General features: G+C 44.4%; 1 protein-coding gene across 1 annotated transcript; it reads right to left on the reverse strand.

Annotated features, from left to right (window-relative positions):
* LRP11 (LDL receptor related protein 11) lies at window positions 258–20,238 on the reverse strand (the record flags this gene model as incomplete). The annotated part of the gene is made up of 7 exons (XM_021391986.1): window positions 258–1,776; window positions 2,057–2,158; window positions 7,558–7,770; window positions 9,109–9,234; window positions 11,292–11,433; window positions 13,750–13,913; window positions 19,689–20,238. Coding segments are annotated over 7 exons (1,452 nt in total), but the record flags the coding sequence as incomplete, so codon positions are not given.

Consider the following 20,239-nt stretch of genomic DNA (forward strand, 5'->3'; position numbering starts at 1 on the left):
TGCGTGGCTCGAGCCTTGCTCTTCATGCTGGCGATGGGTGAAGAGGGGAGCTCTGCCTCGCTTCTTAGTCTTCCTGCAACAAAATATCCCTGCAGCTCCCCCTCACACACTTCCCAGCTTCTTCTAAGTCAATTTCATAGAGGCTGTTCTATATGCTTCTGTCTGCACGCAGTATCCTACTATGGGCTATCCTACCTGCTGAGAGGAAGGTGAGAACATTTAGCTGGAAGCTGAAGATAAATGCAGTGCAAGAAATGTATGAATAAAATAGGTTTATTAGAGCTATTTTCCATAAAGTAGTCAGGACTGAGCAACTCAAAGAACTATTTGTATACCATGGCAATATTCTCGTAGACTTGAAGATACTGAAGTAAAAAGACGACATACAAAAAGATGCATGCCTCATTTTGCCTCCATTGCTATTGGGACCCATGATGAACGCGACATCCTTGGACAGTCAAACAAAGTAGACAGCACGGTGTCTATATATGTATATATAACATGTACTGTACACAATTTACTGTTAACACATCTGAAGTTCACTCACACATATCGATTACTTGCTCTAATTCTATGAGAATTTTGCTGGGGTGGGGACACACTGCTGAAGCCTTCAAGCTTTGCAGGGAGCTAAGAATTAACCAGCACGAATCCCTCGCTGTGGGGGGAAGCACGGCCGAGGTTTAACCACTCTGCCAGAAGCGTCAGTCTCACTGACTGTGCCTGTCTGCCTAGAATGAGCTTTGGGTTTTACCCAGCAGAACACCAACACTGCTAACCAGTCTCTGTAGCAAGCCTGGGGCTGGTGCCTTGAAGATTGGCCACCGCCCCGTGCTCTTTCACGGGGTGGAGCATGTTGAGCTGTGGGTGCAAAAGGCTGAAGCCTGCCATATGGGGAGAGATGTAGCTCTGGGATCACATACAACGGCTGTCAGGCACTAGTTAGTCCAAACTTATCCTTTCAGTACTTGCTTTTTTCATTTTAGCATTTAGTAAGCATGACTTTGTGAGCTGCGCAGAGGTTTAAACTGTGAACAAAAAATATGTTCTGTTTCTTAAATCCCAAATGTCAGTACAAATGCTGGTGCTTAGATGGCAATTGCTTGTAGTTAACAAAGCAAAGCAATTTTTTTTAAAATGAGAACATTCCAAGTGTCTGAGGTGGAAAGTGCACAGATCCATCTCTGCTGGATAGTACACTCCTGTTGGTCTACAGCATCCCTGTACCCAACGCAGAGCACGCTAGTGGCAGCAGCGTGGTGACAAGCTGCTCTCCATCCCCGCTAATGCTACGGGGACCTGCTGGTCTTGGCTGCCCCAGCACTCTGGCCCTTTGGCTCTGGTGGCCATGGGGAAGACAAGGGCACCCCAAGGCCCCTGGGGGATTCTCCACCTCATGGCATCTTCTACAGCCAGCTGGAGCCACCCTCTGGAGCCTGAACGCTTCTGAACAAGGGCACCCCCCCACATCTGTATTCTTCACTGAAGAGGGAGAACATGTTCCTTATCATAGAAGCTTCTTCTACATTTGAAACTTAACTAAAGATTTTGGTCCTTTTTTAGAGGCAGAGGTTTTGGACACAGGAGAAAAGGGAGAAAACAACAGACCTAAATCTGATTTTTAGAGATACATCCCGTTGATGAGGTAATCGGACTCTTCGGATGTAATGGGTCGAGCTTTTTTAAGCTTCTGTCGCACTAAACGCAGTCTGCAAGCAACCATAAGCAGCAGTAAAGCAGTGATGGCCAAGCCTAAGGCCAAAGGTAGTACAGCACCTACAGAAAGGGTAAGAGAGATTATGCTTTACTTAATACAGTGAGGAAACAGTAGAGGAAGAACTAAATGTTTCTATAAAAATACAGCTAGCCTGTCAGCTTGGTGATAATATTTGGTGCAACTCACACTGAGAAACTAAAATGTGTGATCACGTGTGCTGAGAATGGTTCAGAATATGGAAGCACGCTGTTCAACCCTCAACTGTAACGTCGGGGACTGTATTACCTGACTGAAAAATTCCAGCGTAATTCAACATGAATTCCTGTGGTCACACTTTACCTGTTTCTGGGACTGGACGCCCATCTCCGAGCTGATCTCTCTTTGGCACGATTACGCCATTTCCATTTTTATCATCTGTTTTTTTCCCTGAGGAACTGTTATCTGCATAAAGCCAAGCGAGACAAGTGAATACTCATTTGAATTTTTGAAACAATGTGAAACTGATGCTGAAAATGTAAATTCATTTTTAGCATCACAAACCACAGTGCATTTCAACCTAACCCCAGTGGGGTCACTTTTCACTGAAAAAAAGGATGTAAATTCTCTTTTTAAAATATTTTTGTAACAGGGTGCAGACCAATCATTATGAGCTAAAGCATACTAAAAGCACTTGCGTACAGCTGAAAATGAGGGTGTTCCAAGTTATGTTATCCTCATCCTTTTAGCTTATGAAGCAGGGAATATATAGGATGGCTGCCCAAACTACCTTAATTTTGCCCGTTATCTGCCACACAGAGAAGCAGAACTTAAGTACTTGGAAAACACAAAAGTATGTTGGGAAAACATGTCAAAGATGATGACTTAGTCACAGCTGTGCGTGGAGAAGAGGGTGCAACAGAACATTGTTTGTAACAACACCGGAGGAGAGCGGACACTTGACAGCCAAGAAGCGTTCACCCTGGGAGCAGACAACTGCAGTTTTGCTTCATGAGAGCAAAACGTAATGCAGCCAGAATTTCTTCTTACTCTCACACTGGAGGCCTGAGCTGATAGCTGTGGGAGTGCTTAATGCAAGAGTGACAGCTTAATTCAATAGTTTCATGAAAATCAGAAATGTGCCCTTTTTAAAATGTAATGATTGTGTTTGGGCGCTTTGGCTGCAATGTGAATATTTCTTGGAAACATATTTCCACTGCAGTGATAAAAGTGGAAACATATTATGCTGCATTGTCAGAAAAATATGAAGTGTTGTAACTGGAATTCCACTTCACGGTGGGTGTTAAAAAGGAAGCGTTTAGTCAATTTGCTTGAACAGACAACTCATGTACCTCCTACCCAATAAGAAAGCAGAAAGCTGTCTCATCAGGGTAAGGAGAAAATACACACAACCCTTCGATTCAAGCCAAAGTTAATCCATTGCTGCAGGTGTGAGGTTAGCGCTCACATCTCCACTCTAAGATGCAACACAGCCTTCCAGGCTCTGGGTTTCTTGTGCTGTCATTAAGGCTAAGCACGTATGAGCACCAACCTCATGTGCCAGGAAATGCCTCAGAAATAAGCTACAGCTGCAGTCATCCACCTCACATGAAGGTCTCTTTGAGTTCTGAAAGGATCTAAGGGAACGCTAAGTGTAAATTGTGCTGGCTTTAAGGTACCAGTGCTGTCTAAAGTAACTCAAACGTAACTGAGACCAAAACCAGTAGCTGTTTTGTCTCTGTCTTCCCTAAATGAATTATATCAATATTTTTCTTTATTTTGGAAACTCCCAGAAGGCATCAGCTCCTTTTTAGAGCTGCTCCTGTCTGTATAACAAGGCCAGGTCTGAATGCCTGTTTTATAAATTTGTTTCCCTTGCGTTTGAGCAAGGGGAATATTTAAGTCAACTGCTGGCAAGGGCATTTGGCAAATACATCTAAACAGAAGAGAAGTGGGAAAAATTTGAAAGAGCAGAAAAATAATAGAATCCTTTCAGCAAATCTTGTACCAGCAAGTTTTGTTAGGATTTAGGGCTATTCCTACAGGACTGGAGGCTACTGAGGGCAATATCACTCAACATCTTATCTGTTAATTAACTAGAAAATGGACTTCCCCAAACAGGTTTGGGAGCCTTACACAGTGTGTGTCTGCACCCATTGGACAACAGGTGAAAGGAAGAAGTGCGAAACCAACTTGTGAGATTTTGTCTAGGGAGTTGGAGAAAGGAGAAATTTTTCCCTGAGGTGATATAACTTTTATATATTTGGGCTTCTTGCCTGCCTGCTAAAGCATGTTATGTGAGTTTGGTTTTATTTTTACTTTCTCTTTGTTTCCTATTCTGTGCCTAGGAAATTGCAGTTTATAGCCCTTTCCGGGTGCCCTAAATTTCAGCTCTAAGTAACAGCTACTGCTGTTCATGTCTCTACAGTGAAAACATGACTAATGCTTGGGCACTCAGTCAAGTGTTGTAATCCCATTCCTGAACAGTACTGCAGAACAGCTGGTGTGGGCAGCCTGGAGAGATGCACAGACCCTGTGCCAGGGGAATGCAAAGCTGTTACGGTGATTTATATGCTCGAGTTTGCTATGCTGAGAAGTGAAAATCTTCAGGCTGCTTATGAATTCAACCTGTCTACATGAGCATGGTTGCTAGAATGGCTGTTGGTGCTTAGAACCCCGCCCACTGCTGCAACTAAATTTTTGTTGAATTCATTTACAAGTGCAGCAGTGCCAAAATACTCATTTTGGCTTGAGAGCTTCCCTGGAAATGAATGCCAGGGCACTTTGGAGGCAGCCATGCAGAACTGCTGTGCTGGCCTTTGGAGGAGATGCAGTCGGGCTTACCTCACTCTGGAGGTATGTCTGCAAAGAGAAGGGACTACTCCATTGACATCAAATTCCTTTTCCTGCATCCACTCCAGCTATGGAATAAAATGGTCTTCTAGCTCGGACGAAAGTAAATTGTGAGTCTGTTACAAAAGACTCCGTGCACTTAGCTCCCAAGGTAGTCTCTATGTTGGACTTGGCATTCCCCTGGAGTCACACTGCTGTACAGGAACCTCCCTGGAAATGCAGGCGTGCAGAATAGAGGTCATCTGTTCTCAACAGTGAATGACCTTTTATTTTTATAACTGCTGTTACTAAATCCCTTGCTAGGTCCGGTAGAAGTTTTAGACAGTCTTTACCTTGCAATTGCACATTTTCACATTTTTATATCAAAGTGTAAATCTTTACCAAAAAACTTGTACCAAATTTGAGGGGCTACTAGAGTAAAGAAAGCAGGTTAAGGGAAATTGGGAACAGTGAAATTATTAGAAGGATAAGGCGTTCTGGAATAAATTTCCCTTCATACTGTTCCCCTGGGCAGAATCATTTAATTTAGGGGTTGGAAGTGACCTCTGGAGATCATCCAGTCCAACCCCCTGCTAAAGCAGGTTCCCTGCAGCATATGAGCACAGTGGCTATCTAACTTTCAGTAATCACTGGCTAAAACACACGTACATGCCTGGAGAAAGGACAAGCAGTCAGGATGCCCGGGGGAGTGTGCTCACCACTAAGAAAGGGTTTTGACCTCCGCTGTCTACTGTCGTTATTCTAAACCAAATCAACCGTCCTTGCAGGGAGCTGGCAAGTCCCATTGACTTGCCTGAAGCATGGACGCTTCCCTGAGAGCTGGGGAAGTCAGACATGATGCACGTTTGGGAACCAAATCCAGTTCTCCCTCCTCTGGGCCAATTATCTAACATAAAACAGATGCACACAGAGTAAATGTCATTGCATTTTTGTAGCACCTAGTTATTAAATTTGGTCTACCATCTCAAGGAGATGACAGTGATGGGAAGAAACTTAATTCAGTGGATCTGGGTGTATTTTTAGGAATGTGTTAGATGTCTGTCAGCTCAAGTCTATAACAACTGTGATGCTTTCTAGTGGGGCAGGACTTGAACTTCTCTGGACCGTGGGGAATCATTAATGTACAGTGTGTGAACTCTATTGAGTTTAAATGTCTGCAAGAGAGTACAGCAACTCAGAGGAGATTTTGTCAGTTGCCCTTCGAAGCTAGATAGCTAGCTCCTCTTCTTGTCCTACCTCATGCACCCCCTTTGGCACTCAGCCATAGCTATCGAAAAACTCAGTTTGTTGTTTCTTTGGTTAAAAATATTGGGCTACTGGCTCAGTAAGTACTGGGTCCTTCTGTTCTACAAGGAAATCCCTACCTAAAATTCAACTGAAATTCTGACTGAATGTCGAAAGAATAAAGACAGACGTGGTCAGCTGGAAGTCTTGCCTGTTTAAAATTATAGATTACAGCAGCTTCTGGCACTACAATAATCACTGAAACCCCATCGTATTATTTTTAGTTTTATAATATCATTTCTTATTGTTTACTGCTGTGTAAAAGGCTACCTTCAGAGCAAGAACCGCGCAAGTAAGTCACTGTGCAAAGGACAGACACTGAAATGACGACACAGAAGTGCCATTCTTACATGCACTTCTGATTATGTTTGATTATAATATTTAATTATAGGTTGCCAAGCTTAGTGACCTCAATTTGGTTTTACTTCCGGATTCACAAGTCCAGTGGGTTTTAAGACAGTTAGCAGCTGGCTTTCCACTAGAACGCCCTTTGGCAACTTGACCTCTATTTTAGGTAGGCTGGTATCAGGTGTCACTCAGAACTACGAGAGCCAAACAGGTTTGGGGCATACTGCAGAGTTTTAACACAGTCTGATAAGGAACAATGAGGTTTTTTTACACTGACAGAAAAGGTGGAAAGATTTGAAAGAGTATTTTGCCGTAAGTTTCTACATATTCACTGAAGCAATCAAGTTCCTGATTATCATTATTTTCACTCCCTTTGCAGTCTCCACAGATGAAATTCAAGAACCTGACGATCCAAGTGTGAACCAGGGCAGTGCCCTTCGTGAGAGCCAGCAGCAGAGGGCACTAAGCACTGCTCTGCTGTAGGAAGAAAATAGCACCGTTTATTATCAGCTGTATCCTGTGGAGCAAGGATCTGTCCAAACTCTGAAGAAATAAAAATGGGAGGTCTTGCACTCGTTTAAGGCTCTGTGTACAGATTTGCTTTCATTCAATTGCCATTTCAGGTCATTTTAATTTACCAGCAGGAACCACCTGTATTTTGGCTGCCTTAACAGGCACACCAATTTCATTGCAGCTTCTGGAGCTTTACCAAGGCAATGTTTGATGACTGGCGTGCCTGTAGTATCACTACGGAGTGACTCACAACCGGCTTGCAGCCAGTACAGAGAATACTACTGGGGACTTGGGATTGTTTGTTAGCAAAGACTGAGCCTGCTCTGTAGCGACGAAAGATTTCTCCTGAGCCAGATATACAATTCAGAAATAAAGTGCCCATAATAATCAAGATACTACTTCAAGGAAGAAAAAAAGGAAATAACAATAATAAAAAACCAACCATCAATTAGCACCAGAAGGGATACAATTACTTTCACTCAAGCTGAACAGTACTTTGTTATGTTCTGCTGAAGGTACCACCCTACAAATAAAAATATCAGCTCTCATAGATGAACCTGTGGAAGATAGAGCTTGTATTTAGCTCCCTGGGTGTTTTGCTCCTTAGACTGTATTTTTTTGTGGCATTTCTACATTTTAACTTTCTCTTTGCATTTTGCATCTAGTAAGAAACAGTCTTGAAAATTATAAAGCAATACCCAGTGGTAACTTCCCTATTGCAAGTTTCTTTGCAATTTTTTTTTTTACATTTGCAAAAGTTTTTTCTCAACTAGATACCAGAAGCCAGTTTAATTTAGATTAGGGTGAAAGATATTTTCTTCCTCAAGAAGAAAGATTTATTGAAATGGATGCTTTTCAGTTCTTACCTGGCACAAATCCACTGTTTTGTTTCTTTGGTCCCTGAGAAAGCGATCGGTTAGACATGTCTGCATCCAGTGAAAGAAGCAGTTGATTTCTGACAGTGGCTTTCAGGGTGTTTTCTGCAGGTAAGTTCTCTTCTGTTTTTTCAGTCAGTCCTACAGTCCTTTGCTGGGTAGCGCTGAGGGCTACGTGAGTCACTGTCTTCCGGCCTGGGCTGACTATATTAATAGAAACAAGAATCAGAAGTTTTATATTCTGATGGAGAACTCTGCAAGTCTACCTCAAGAGGTAGACTAAACAACTTCATCAGGTTCAGACATGTGATGAAACATGAGTTCCACATACTTAGAAGGTTGCCAGTTGCCCAAAGTCAGCTACTGAGCAAGAATATATTCGTAAACTCTAAAGTGAAATCCAGCAACTGAAACGTCTGTGAGAGTGGTTAGCCATCATGCCAATTCACCCTCTGATGATTTTTGTTCACTTTGCTGAGCACAGGCAGATGCTGAGGGCAAATAATGAAAACTAACAGAACAATAGTGAAACAACTGGTTCCCCTGCATGCTCAAATATCCAGCGTTTCATATTCTGGTGAGGTACATAGCTGCACTTTGAAGTGTACCTCTGAGACACCCATTCAGATCAAGACAGAAAGAGCTGATCTTTTAAGTTTTGAAAACTTAAGAAGGCCAATGGCATCCTGGCTTGTATCAGAAATAGTGTTGCCAGTAGGAGTAGGGAAGTCATTCTCCCTCTGTACTCAGCCCTAGTGAGGCCCCACCTCAAGTACTGTGTCCAGTTTTGGGCCCCTCACTGCAAGAAAGACATTGAGGCCCTGGAGCGTGTTCAGAGGAGGGCAACGAAGCTGGTGAGGGGTCTGGAGCACAGGCCTTATGAGGAGCAGCTGAGGGAGCTGGGATTGTTCAGTCTGGAGAAGTGGAGGCTCAGGGGAGACCTCATCGCTCTCTATAACTACCTGAAGGGAGGTTGTAGTGAGCTGGGGGTCGGCCTCTTCTCTCTTGTAACTAGTGACAGGATGAGGGGGAATGGCCTCAAGTTGCGCCAGGGGAGATTTAGGCTGGACATTTGGAAATACTACTTTTCTGAAAGAGTGGTCAGGCGCTGGAATGGGCTGCCCAGGGAGGTGGTTGAGTCACCGTCCCTGGAGGTGTTCAAGAAACATTTAGATATAGTGCTGAGAGACATGGTTTAGTGGGGTTATTGGTGGTAGGTGGATGGTTGGACTGGATGATCTTGTATATCTTTTCCAACCTAGCTAATTCTGTGATTCTATGATTCTAAAACTAAGTCAAAATCTGTCATTTGGAGACCTTGGATTGTTTTTATATGCATTGAAAAAAAATGGAATTGATTTCTGAGCATCTGCTCTATGTGGACATAAAACTTTCTCACATACTATATCCAGCGAGTGGTTCCATGCTGGCAGCAAGCTGCTTGTTCACAAGAGGAGAAACCATGAAGGGGGTTATCATTTCCCTTTGGTTGTCCAATCTGCAGTTACTTTCACAATCAATGTTGTCCCATGTGGCACTTACGGTTCTGGCAGAAAGTTTCATCGGAGCCATCGGGGCACTGTTTCACTCCATCACAAGCAAATGTGATGTCAATGCAGCAACCATCATCACAGATAAACTGGTAGCGAGAGCAAACCCCGACACAGGCTATTGAGAAACAATTTGCAAATTAGCAAAAGACAAATCCAAACAGTAAGTACTGAGTCAATGACTAAAATTTGCAGCACCCAGGAAAACCCCAAACCATGCTATGGCAAGAAGAACCACTGAAAAAGCTGAAGAAAGGCCAGGCTCACCTATATGATATTATATTGACAAAAAAGCTAATAGAGCTGACAGCTGTTCCTGGCACCTTCATCACTCTTCTGAATATGTTTTACTACAAACCACTCAACCTGGAGGCTGTAGCACCCTACAGTCGATGCAGCAGCCCTACCGCACTTTAAACTCTGCCAGCCTGTGCTGAAAGGACAACTTTCCAGGCTTAGAGGAGCAAGGACAGTCATGAAATTAAATGAAATCTCAGTGGTTGGATCTGCATTTCTCCACTGTAATTCCTACTATGTACCCATTCCGTATTATTGACAGTAAGTTATCTTACAGGCACACCTATGGAGTGGAATGTTTTATTAAAGCAATTAAAATGCTAGAAGAGTGTTCATTGTTTATCTGCATGAACAATCCATTGACTCCAATACAGCACTTGCCAGAACAGGTCTGAGCACAAGGTCTTACAAGTGACCTTCACCAAGAGAACTGCCAGCTGCCTAATTTTGTATTTAGATTCCTCTGGAAATTGAAAATGTCCCTGGACATTTCAGAATTGCAATTGCATACTAAAAGTTTTCCTGACACCCATCCTGACCTTGTAATTATCAGGTGTTTTATATACGTGTTTTTGTCCTTCCAACAGCAATGCATTTCATTGCTTAGTAAAGCACTATCAAATTCAGTGTTTGGGTACGGTTCTAACAGCAAACCAATTTGCATAAGCAAGTGACAGCCTTTGGTTGTCTTACTGCTATGCACCAGAACAATAACATTAAACCTAAGCAATGCTAATGAAAGTATGGCAGGAACACATGAATATGTTTTAAACCCCCAAGTCATACTCTGGAAGTGCATCTCATAAACTTCAGTCCTAATAACAGTACAGGTCCTGCATGCATTGAGGCACTGTGCACTGGTTTAACTATAGCAGCAGTACTTGAATTGAAAACATAACTGGGGGACAATTAAAATAAAAGCAAATCCTCTACATGCAAAAAAAAAAAAAAAAAAAAGAATCAGCATACTTACTTCTCTGGCTGCTTTAGCTGAGTTAAGCATTATACGAATAGGATTCTATCGCCCATTACCAGAGTACAGATATTATTAAACAGATTCGTAAGGGGTTTTTCATATTGCCTATTTATTGCCACTGGGACAATCCTCTCGCATAGTGATATTGCACTGGTGCAGAGCTTTCACTGGGTCAGCTGAACACATTAATGATGCTAGTTTACCTTTTACTTTGTGCCAAAGCAGCAGATCTGTATTAGCATCCTGCCAATTACACCATAATTAGAAGTTATTACATTAAACAGCCCCAAACTGGCAGCCACTGAAATCTGTCTTCCTTTCTACCTTTTAAGTTTTTACATGTCTGTCAAGCTCAGAGTTTAAAAAATGATGGGTCAGTTCTACTTTTGGTTTTCACAATAACATAAGGCTTCACTGTTTAACCAGCATTACACAGTAAAGGTTAAGTGCATGAAAACACAAAACCATCCCACCTTTTGGACTACAGATGCAGACAAATATCATTATTACTAGTCTGTGAGTCATACGTATTATTAACTGCTTTTACTTGGGTCTTCCCTATAGCACAAGCCCTGTCCTGTTCCATGCCCCTCTTGACCACACAATGAACAGTTACAGTGTGTCTGATGCATATGGCAGTATTTCCAACCTACCTGCTTATTAGCAGTATAGATATGAATGTTTAGAAGCTCAAAGTATTATTGCACTAACAAACGTGATGTTTGCTTCCTCAATTCGAAACAGCAATTCAAAACGGAAAGAGATGTTATTATACAACAAACAGGGGTGAAATAATATGACGGAAATGGAGAATAAGACTTCCACCTCCATCAAGACCCTTGCACCGAGCAGCATACCCTGGGCATCATATGAGCAATGAATGGCTGCAGTCAGCTTCTCACCTACTGCAGAATGAGCCATGGGAAGAACGGTCACAGATACGTTATCCAAGCTCCGCTGACCAGCTGTATCTGTCACAGTGAGCTGGAAAATGTATGTGCCTTCCTGAAGATGAGACAGCTTCAGTGTTCCTGGCTGTGGTACCTGATAAAAGAAATAGTGAAAAAAAATGGGATTGGATCGGATTGGAGTAGAGTAGAGCAAAGCAGAGTAGAACACAATACAGTACAATACAATACAATGCAATAGTTCAGTTGGAAGGGACCTTCATAGATCTGTTCCAGCTGCCTGACCACTCCAGGACCAACCAAAAGTTAAAGTGTTATTGAGGACGTTGTCCAAATGCTTTCTGAAAGCTGACAGCCACGAGTCATCAATCACCTTGCTAGGAAGCCTGTTCCTGTGTTTGACCATGCTCACACTAAAGGAATTGTTCTTAATGTGCAGTCTGAACCTACCCTGGTGCAATTTTATGCCATTCCCTCATGTTTTACCATCGGTGACCAGGAAGAAGAGACCAGCACCTCTCCCTCTGCTTCTCCTCAGAAAGCTGTAGGCAGCAATGACCTCATTGCACTCTACAATGAAAGATCTGTCTATAACTTTTAGGACTAGGTACATCATTTCTATACAATGCTTTTCACACAGAGAGAATTGGAATTTTCAATAAATACGTTAACAGAGTCCTAGGCCTAACTTTATAAAGAAGTATATTGATAAATTCATTTTTTTCTTCCAAGAAGTTAATTTCCTAACATGAAATTTCTTTCCATTTGTGCTTACCCAAATCTATTGTCATCTTGGCCTTCTACTGATTACTTCCTTAGGATGGATATGACACTGCAGAATATTACTGTTTATTGTATTGCAGAACTAAATATGCTCTAAAAGGCATCTGCAGTCCTTCACCACGACTGCTAGGAGGGCAAGTGTGGTATTTAAAACTCATGAACTGCAAAGTACAACTCTCTTCTCAGTGCAGTTCCAAAGAAACACAGCTGACTTCAGAACGCTCCATCCTTGTACTTTCCTTTTTATCTCCATTCTGCCCTGAAGGATGCCTGACTGTACCTGCTTTGTTCCAAACTTTGGCTTAAACTAGAGAACTTTCCAGATAATCAGCATGAAAAAAACAACAATCACCCACAACTGCCACAGAGTTTCTCAGCTACAGCAGTTGGATAGCAATCTGAGAAGCACAATATCCTTAAACTAAGCAGTCACAGTACAAAAAAGAAAAAAGAAAAAAAACCACAGGCTTTTCTCTACAATACGATAAGAGCTCTTTATAGGAGTCTTTCCATGTCTGGTGCTTTGTCTAGTGCTTTCTATTTACTTTTGGTACCTAAGTACAAAGCAACAGGTGCCAGTTATCATAAACAAACACAATCCCATTTTCCCTGGCAGCTGAGGTTTCACATACAGTTTACTAAGAATAGATCACAAGAAATACACTCGCATCAGGATGACAATGAAAGCACTAAGGGTAGCAAATTAAATGTGTATGAATAATCACAACCATCAATTCTTCTCTAAAAATTAAACTACCATGGATAACCATCAGGATACATACCTGTGGGAGGAATCCCTGCTCATCTGAACACAACAGAAAAGTATCTGTTTAAGCAGAAGCCTCTCAAAGTTGTTTTCATGTATTAAATACGATGAGATCACCAAGATGAACGTGAGAATTTGGCAGGTTTAAATATATAGAAGACTGGTCAATATATAAGGAGCTCATAAACAGGAAGGAGACTCATGGTGGCTCTTGGATATTGGACTGTTCCCGTTGCTGTTCCTGTCCTGTTTAAACTCTTCCTATCCATCAGCATCTCAGCAACAGTGAGGTCTGTGGTACACACCCATTTAACAGTGTGCCCTGAACACCTGTGTACAGGCTGTGAGTAGGCACTCTGAGGTTGAAGCTTTTTTCCCTTCCTTTTCTGCAGCCATAAACAAGGGTGGAAAGGAGAGTCCCTCTCCTGATGGTTAATTTTAAGCAAAAACCCAATTACAGGTATAATAAAATAGGATCTCAAGATATCTCACAAGGTCTACATCACACATTTTCTTGCAGTTTCTCCACATACATTGGCAGAAGACTGTTAGTGAAAATACCTTACTACTTTCAGTAACTGAATTATTGAAGCACTTCTAACCTGGATCACATAAGCTGAAAACCAAGTTCACCGAGAACAAACGAGGAAAGAAAGCAGAGCTGAAACACAATACAGTATTAGGATCTATGCATTTTCTGCTGTTACATGCCACACCGGATATGGTTGAACTGCAAAACCCACAAGAAATAAAAGCTCAGGCTGTTCAGTCTTCCTCATTGTGGTGCTTGTTAACCATACTTATTCAAACACATTTAATATTTTTAGCCCTACATTTAAACCTGAGGTGCACTGAATACAACAGCCTGCAAAGAACTGGCTACACGTGCAGTTCCATGTGTACCTTCATTTCAACAGATGAATCACCTTGCAGCAACGTCCATTCATACTGCACAATTCCATGGTCGTCCGAACTTTCGCGACCGTCCAAAATCACCCAGTCGACAGGTGACTGTAGCACAAGATCTTGTCCTGCCTTGCACACTGGAGGCTCATCAAATTCTTCTTCTTCAAATTAAAAAAAAAAAAAAAGAGAGAGAGAGGCTTGGTCATTCATCAAAAGGAATTCAGTAATTATTTATATAAAACATATTTTTCTTGGTTAAGTTATTGATTCACCACTGTGCAACTTCCTGAAAAAGAAGACAAACACTTCTCAGCACTCAGCAGCAATCTTCCCAACTCTCATGGGAAGACCATGCAGTTAAACTGCCTCAGCATGTCTGCATCTGTTAACTGAGTGTGCTGTCAGATGGCCCTCTGATGCTGTCCCCCAAATTCACAGCGCAGGTTGAAAAAGAAAAGCTCTTCAAAAGCTAAGCTTCAACTAAGGAAACAAACTTATATTTTCTCATTGAAACTTCTACATACCTTTTGGTTCACTGTTCAATATTCACTGACATTTTCAGGAAATAGCTGCTCCCTTGCAAGCACATGGCATGGAAATCTTCCCTATGGGTGTGGATGTTTCACTAACACCAGGGGACTGCCAGCATCAATGCATTTTTAATCTGACCTACAGAAAATTGATTTCAATACAAACCACACAGATACTCAGATGTCAGTTGCTGCACACCTTTTACAGTACTCTGTGTAACTTAACGCTCTTTTAGTCTCTTTTTATGATATGTCCTCACAGAATTGATGGTTATTCAATGTAAACTGGCATCCTAGTGAAACAGTGCACAACATAATGGTAACAGGGATCAGAAATGAGCACCATTTTTAAGTGTCTGATGTAAGACACTTGATTTTCAGACTATTTAGGGATTGTGGCATTCTGCTATACTCAAAATATGATACTTACTGATTCAAGCTGTGAGTATTAAATACTTTTGCCAATCAGAGAACAAGCTTTTCACGTTAGGCTAAGAAAGCCTGCAGCCCGGAAGGCCGAGGGTATCCTGGGTTCCATCAGAAGAGGGGTGGCCTGCAGGGACATGGAGGTGATTGTCCCCCTCTATTCTGCCCTCGTGAGGCCCGGCCCCAGCTGGAGTACTGCGTCCACATGTGGGGCCCACAATATAGGGAAGATGTGAGGCTTTTGGAGAGGGTCCAGAGGAGGGCCATGAAGATGATGCAAAGGCTAAAGCACCTCTCCTATGAAGACAGTTTGAAGGAACTGGGCTTATTCAGCCTGGAAAAGAGAAGGCTGAGGGGAGACCTCATTGTGGCATTCCAATATCTAAAGGGAGTTTATAAACATGAGGGAAATCAACTTTTTACATGGGTAGATAGTGATAGGACAAGGGGGAATGGTTTTAAACTAAAGGAGGGGAGATTTAGATTAGATGTTGGGGGGAAGTTTTTTACTGAGGGCGGTGAGGTGCTGGAACAGGTTGCTCAGAGAGGTTGTGGATGCCCCACCCCTGGAGGTGTTTAAGGCCAGTTTAGATGGGGCCCTGGGCAATCTCATCTAGTACTTGATCTAGCAGCTGGCAACCCTGCCTGTGGCATGAGAGTTGGAACTTGATGATCCTTGAGGTCTCCCTCAACCCAAGCCGTTCTATGATTCTAAGAAAGTGCATGGTACCTTAAGGGAAACAGCCTGTGAGATGTGGCTTAAGTAATTCGGCCTGCAGCATTCAGCAGGTGCAGGGGAGTGAGGAATAAAATCTAGTTCTACACGTCAGCATTTGACTACTCTAACCACAAGATCTTATCTTTTTGCAGTTCCCTGACCAGCTTTCATTCATTCTCTGGGCACAGTATATTCCTGGCACTCTGAAGTGGCAGGGTGCTTTCTGTTCTTTGCTCTCCATTTTCCCTCTGATCCCATGGAAGCAATCCAAAACAGCTTGCTTCTTCAAACTGCACCAGATTTACTGAAAATAGAGCTTTTGGGCCTAATTATCTGCAGGAGACATCTTCCTTCCATTTCCAGGAGGATGAACACACGACAGTCAGGGTATACAGCAAGTTAAATGAAGAAAGTAGATGCAAAGAACATTGACGTTCAGCTCTGAAAAGCATCTCCTAAGTCTATGCCTGTAAACCTTCTCTGTTTGGGTACAGCTGCATGAGGAGAGACAAGGTGCTTGCTACCAGTGTGGGAGCTGCCTGGCATACACTCCTGTCCAGTCTCAAAAACCTGCCTGAAGCCACAGAGCTCACAAAGCAGTGGCACACATTATCACCACCGACAGAAGAGCAGATCCTCTCTCTGTTGCTTTTCTCTAAGACACTCTTATGAAGCCTTCAAAGAAAAACAGATGAAACCAAACACAGAAAATTCCAATGCAAGTGCCTTATCGTAGGAAAATGTACAAATAACTTAAAATAGAATCTGGTATAAGAAAGTATGAAAAAGTTCTTTCTGATCCAGCTGGCGCAGGAAGCTTTGCCTAATGTTTACACACATAGTTTTCAGAACCAAGGATGTTTAAAAAGCACCATTTAGGTGCCAAAATACACTGTCGCTAAACACCAACAGTATGGTGCCAGGGTAACTCTTATTTGGTATTTATGAATTATGTGCAGTTTTTACAAATTATTCATTTTACTCATCTCTGTAAGAGGACAATGAACCTGACTGACCTGGGTCTGAAATGGCACAGCTCATTCTTCTGCTTCCTATTTGGGATGTGGTCACGTGCCACCTGTCTGCTTCACATGACTTGATGGTTTCCCTGCTAACTGCAAGACAGAGGCATGCCCCAGCTCCCTTGGACCATAAGCAATAAGGATCATAGAATCATAAATGTTGGAAGAGACCTCTAAGGTCACCCAGCCCAAACACCAGCCCACCACCACCATGCCCAATAACCACGCCGCTCAGTGCCACATCCACATGGTTCTCAGACACCTCCAGGGATGGTGACTCCACCACCTCCCCAGGCAGCCTGTGCCACTGCTTCACTACTCTTTTGGTGAATAAATATTTCCTAGTATCCAACCTGTTATGTTTTCCCTTCCCGGATGAATGCTACGCTGAAGCAGCCCGAGCCATACTGCTGGCAGGAGCTGTGCTGGGCCACTTTGTGCTGGGGCACGGCACAGATAATTCCTTCCTGTCAAAATGCAGGATGAAGGCACAACACCTGCTTGTACACTGCCAGAACATTTTCAGAAAGGTAAATTAACATCAGATCAACTCATCTCTTGCTCTTCTAAAGAAAAAATGGACTGTGGCATGGCATGGGGCAGCCCCATGAACTAGAAGGGGCTATAACTCTATAAGCAACCTCTTTTTCTTAAGTGGGGGGAACAGGACAGGCTTGATTTGTTCTCCTTCCTCCTTCACACAGATGTGGCCCACCAGTAACGGAGCTGCCAGCTAGTTGCCTGAATGAGGGCTTTGCAATAAAGGGCTATTTCACTACTGAATTCCCATTATACTGGTTTACCCTAATGCTGCATCTCCCACTGCACAGCAGTGGTGAGTATTAGAGATGAGAAGCTGCCCATCTCTGTTGAGGCATTCAAGCACTCTTTCTTCATCCAGAATTAAAGAATCTGCCTAACAAAGGCAAAAAGGTTTTCCTCTTCTTTCAGTGGGTTTTCAGTGTTAACACAGCACAAACTGCCTGAATGTGCTAAATACATCCACCATTTAAACCTGCGTAAATTGGGTGTAAACTCAGGGAAAAATCAGGGATTTGATTTAACTGGGAAGTTCAGCCTCCAAAGCTCACCCCAACATGGACTTGCCTGGAAGCACACAGAGGTGCACGCGATCTGAAGAATACATATCTGTAACTGCTCCCAGAACTAAACCTGCAATTGGTTTTGGATTACTGAAGGTCCTTAATACAAACAAAATCAAACTGCCACAATGATTGCTGTACACTACTGCTCAGAAATACTTTTGAATTACAGGGACACCATATTTATGGACAGATGTTAGTTTGGGACTATCAAAGAGAAACACAAGACCCAACATCACAATACTCTGAAAGAAAAGAACAGGTAAAGCATGATTCCCTGGTGACATAACATCTTGAAACCAAAGATATTTCCCAAATTTCCGAAATTCAACCATGTGGTGACATAAGGGAAGAGAGATCCATCCCCATCGCATTGTCCAGATTAATTTTCAAGGTAATTCAAGAATGCAGTGGTAACATGATATCAGACAGCAAAATAATTTAATCTTAATTTTATTTATCTTTCCTGGTTTATGTCACGGCTGGCAGACGTTTGAGTAGAAATTCATTCTCCTTTGTGGCTCTGCTTCAGCTCCGACTTAATTGCATGAAGAAGTCATAATCTCCTGCTTCTGATACCGCCTGCAGGGCAGAGTCCTAAATAAACCCAACAGGACATGGACCAATTTGCAGATTAGGAACAGAAATGGCTTTGCTAGCCCAGTGCTGATAGTCACAAAAGCAGCTGAAGAGGCAAGGCTTCGGAATTCAAGATTTCTAATAGGCAGATTATTGTTTCAACAACAGTATTTATAATGTATTATAACGTGTGAGAACCGCATTCCACAATAGAGCCACATTTGGTGGAATTATGGCAGTTCAAAATGATGAAGGACATATGAAGATTTTTTGAAGGTTTTCAAAGGCGTCTAATTCTCTGTGACTTCAATTTAAACTCCAGTGTTAAGCCTTCTATCTTGCAAGTGCATACATAATGGGTTATAAAACACAGTTACCAGAAGCTGCTACATTAACAATACTGTGGGTCTAGCACTTGCCCAGCTGTAAATGTCAAAGCCATACCTCGGCTTCTCCAGCATCTTACGCTTGCCTCAATTCCACAAATGCCTCCCTGTAGTTTTCTTGCTTACCTATCTAGGCCCTTTGGAAAAGACATTTTGGCATCAGAACTTTTCCAGAAAGCCAGTTCCCACTCTCCCTCACATCCAGGAGCCTCCACTGGCATTCTCATAATACAAGAGGAACTGGTAATCCAGCTGGTGGTCCCCCCAGACAAGGGGGCAATAGCAGAGGCCTCCAGCGCACAACATTTTCATTTGCACCACCACCAGGTTTCCTTCAAGCTGCATGCAGCGACTGGTTACTTGGGCAGGGAGATGGACGCAGTGATTTGTTTACCTGGGTCTGTACCCAAGATGAACGTTGAAGAGGGCATTTATGAAGGTGGACATTTAGGAAATATCATCAACAGAAGGTAATGAAATTAAGGCAAGAGTTAAGATGCAACCGTTTAACAGCAGAAGGTGTTTGCAGGAGGTGGGACAGAATGCAAGCTCTATGATCAGATGTTAGGAGACTGACCTTACGCTTTCAGATACAGACCTGTTTTCATCGACAGAGTTTTGCTCTGGGTTGTCTTGTGCTTAAATACCGTTCAGAGCTGATCAAACCACTGCTTTTCACATGGCCTAGACTCTGGCAGTTATGCAGAGCTTCCATGCTACCTCCTGTCTATCTGCGAATTAATCTCCTCTCCATCAGCCTGACCCCGGCGCTCTTAAGAAGGCTCAATCCCAAATCGGGTGCACGGGAAACCTGCGCAGGGCGGTACCTTTCGGGCGGCACACAGGCAGACGGGCAGACCCCTCTCGTAGCGCCCCACGGGCTGTGCCGCGACGGCCCGCAGCGTGCCCGGCCGGTCTGCTCCAGCCCCGCGGCACGGTCCTGCCCTCACGCGTGCGGCCGCCCGCTCCCCTCCCTCCGCCGGGGCTCCCCAGCGCCGCTCCCCCTTCCCCTCCTCCCCGCTCCGCACCGCGCGGCCCTCTCGGCGGGGCAGGACGCGCTGCCGGCGGCCGCCGCCATTTCGGCGCGCGGGGCGCCGCTCTCCCCGCACGAAGCCATCTTGGCGAGGCACCCGCCCGCGTTCCCCGCGTCCCCTCCGCGCGGCGGCCCTTACCCGGCGGCAGAGCGGGCGGGACGAGGGCCGCCCCGCGGGGCGAAGCGGCGGCGGCGTCGTCGTCGGGCGGCGGCGGGGCGAGGCGGCTGTAGGTGCTGTAGCCGCGGTGCGGGGCGAAGCGGCAGACGGGCCGGCCGCGGTGCGTGCAGTTGAAGAGGAAGCAGCCCAGCTCCGCCGCCGGCCGCGGCCGCCCGGGCCCCTGCACCACGGCCAGCGTGCAGCGCGGCTCGGCGCAGCAGGCGTCCAGGCACTGCCGCCAGCCCGCCGCGCCGCCCGGGGCCCGCAGGAACGTGGCGCCGGCCGCGATGGAGTCCTTGGTGCGGATGATGGAGTCGGGCCTGGCCGAGAAGCTACCGCTGTCGCCGCACCGCTCTCCGCCGCCCCCCGCCGCCGCCGCCGCCGGTCCCGGCTCCTCTTGCTGCAGCTGCCGGCGGAACTCCTCCAGCAGGGACTCCACGCCCGAGATCTGCGAGCGCAGGTCGACCAGCGGCGCCGCGCTCCGCGCGCCCGGCAGCACAGCCCGCCCGCCCAGCGCCGCCAGCAGCACCAGC

The sequence above is a fragment of the Numida meleagris genome, chromosome 3, assembly GCF_002078875.1.
Source record: "Numida meleagris isolate 19003 breed g44 Domestic line chromosome 3, NumMel1.0, whole genome shotgun sequence".
NCBI lineage: Eukaryota > Metazoa > Chordata > Aves > Galliformes > Numididae > Numida > Numida meleagris.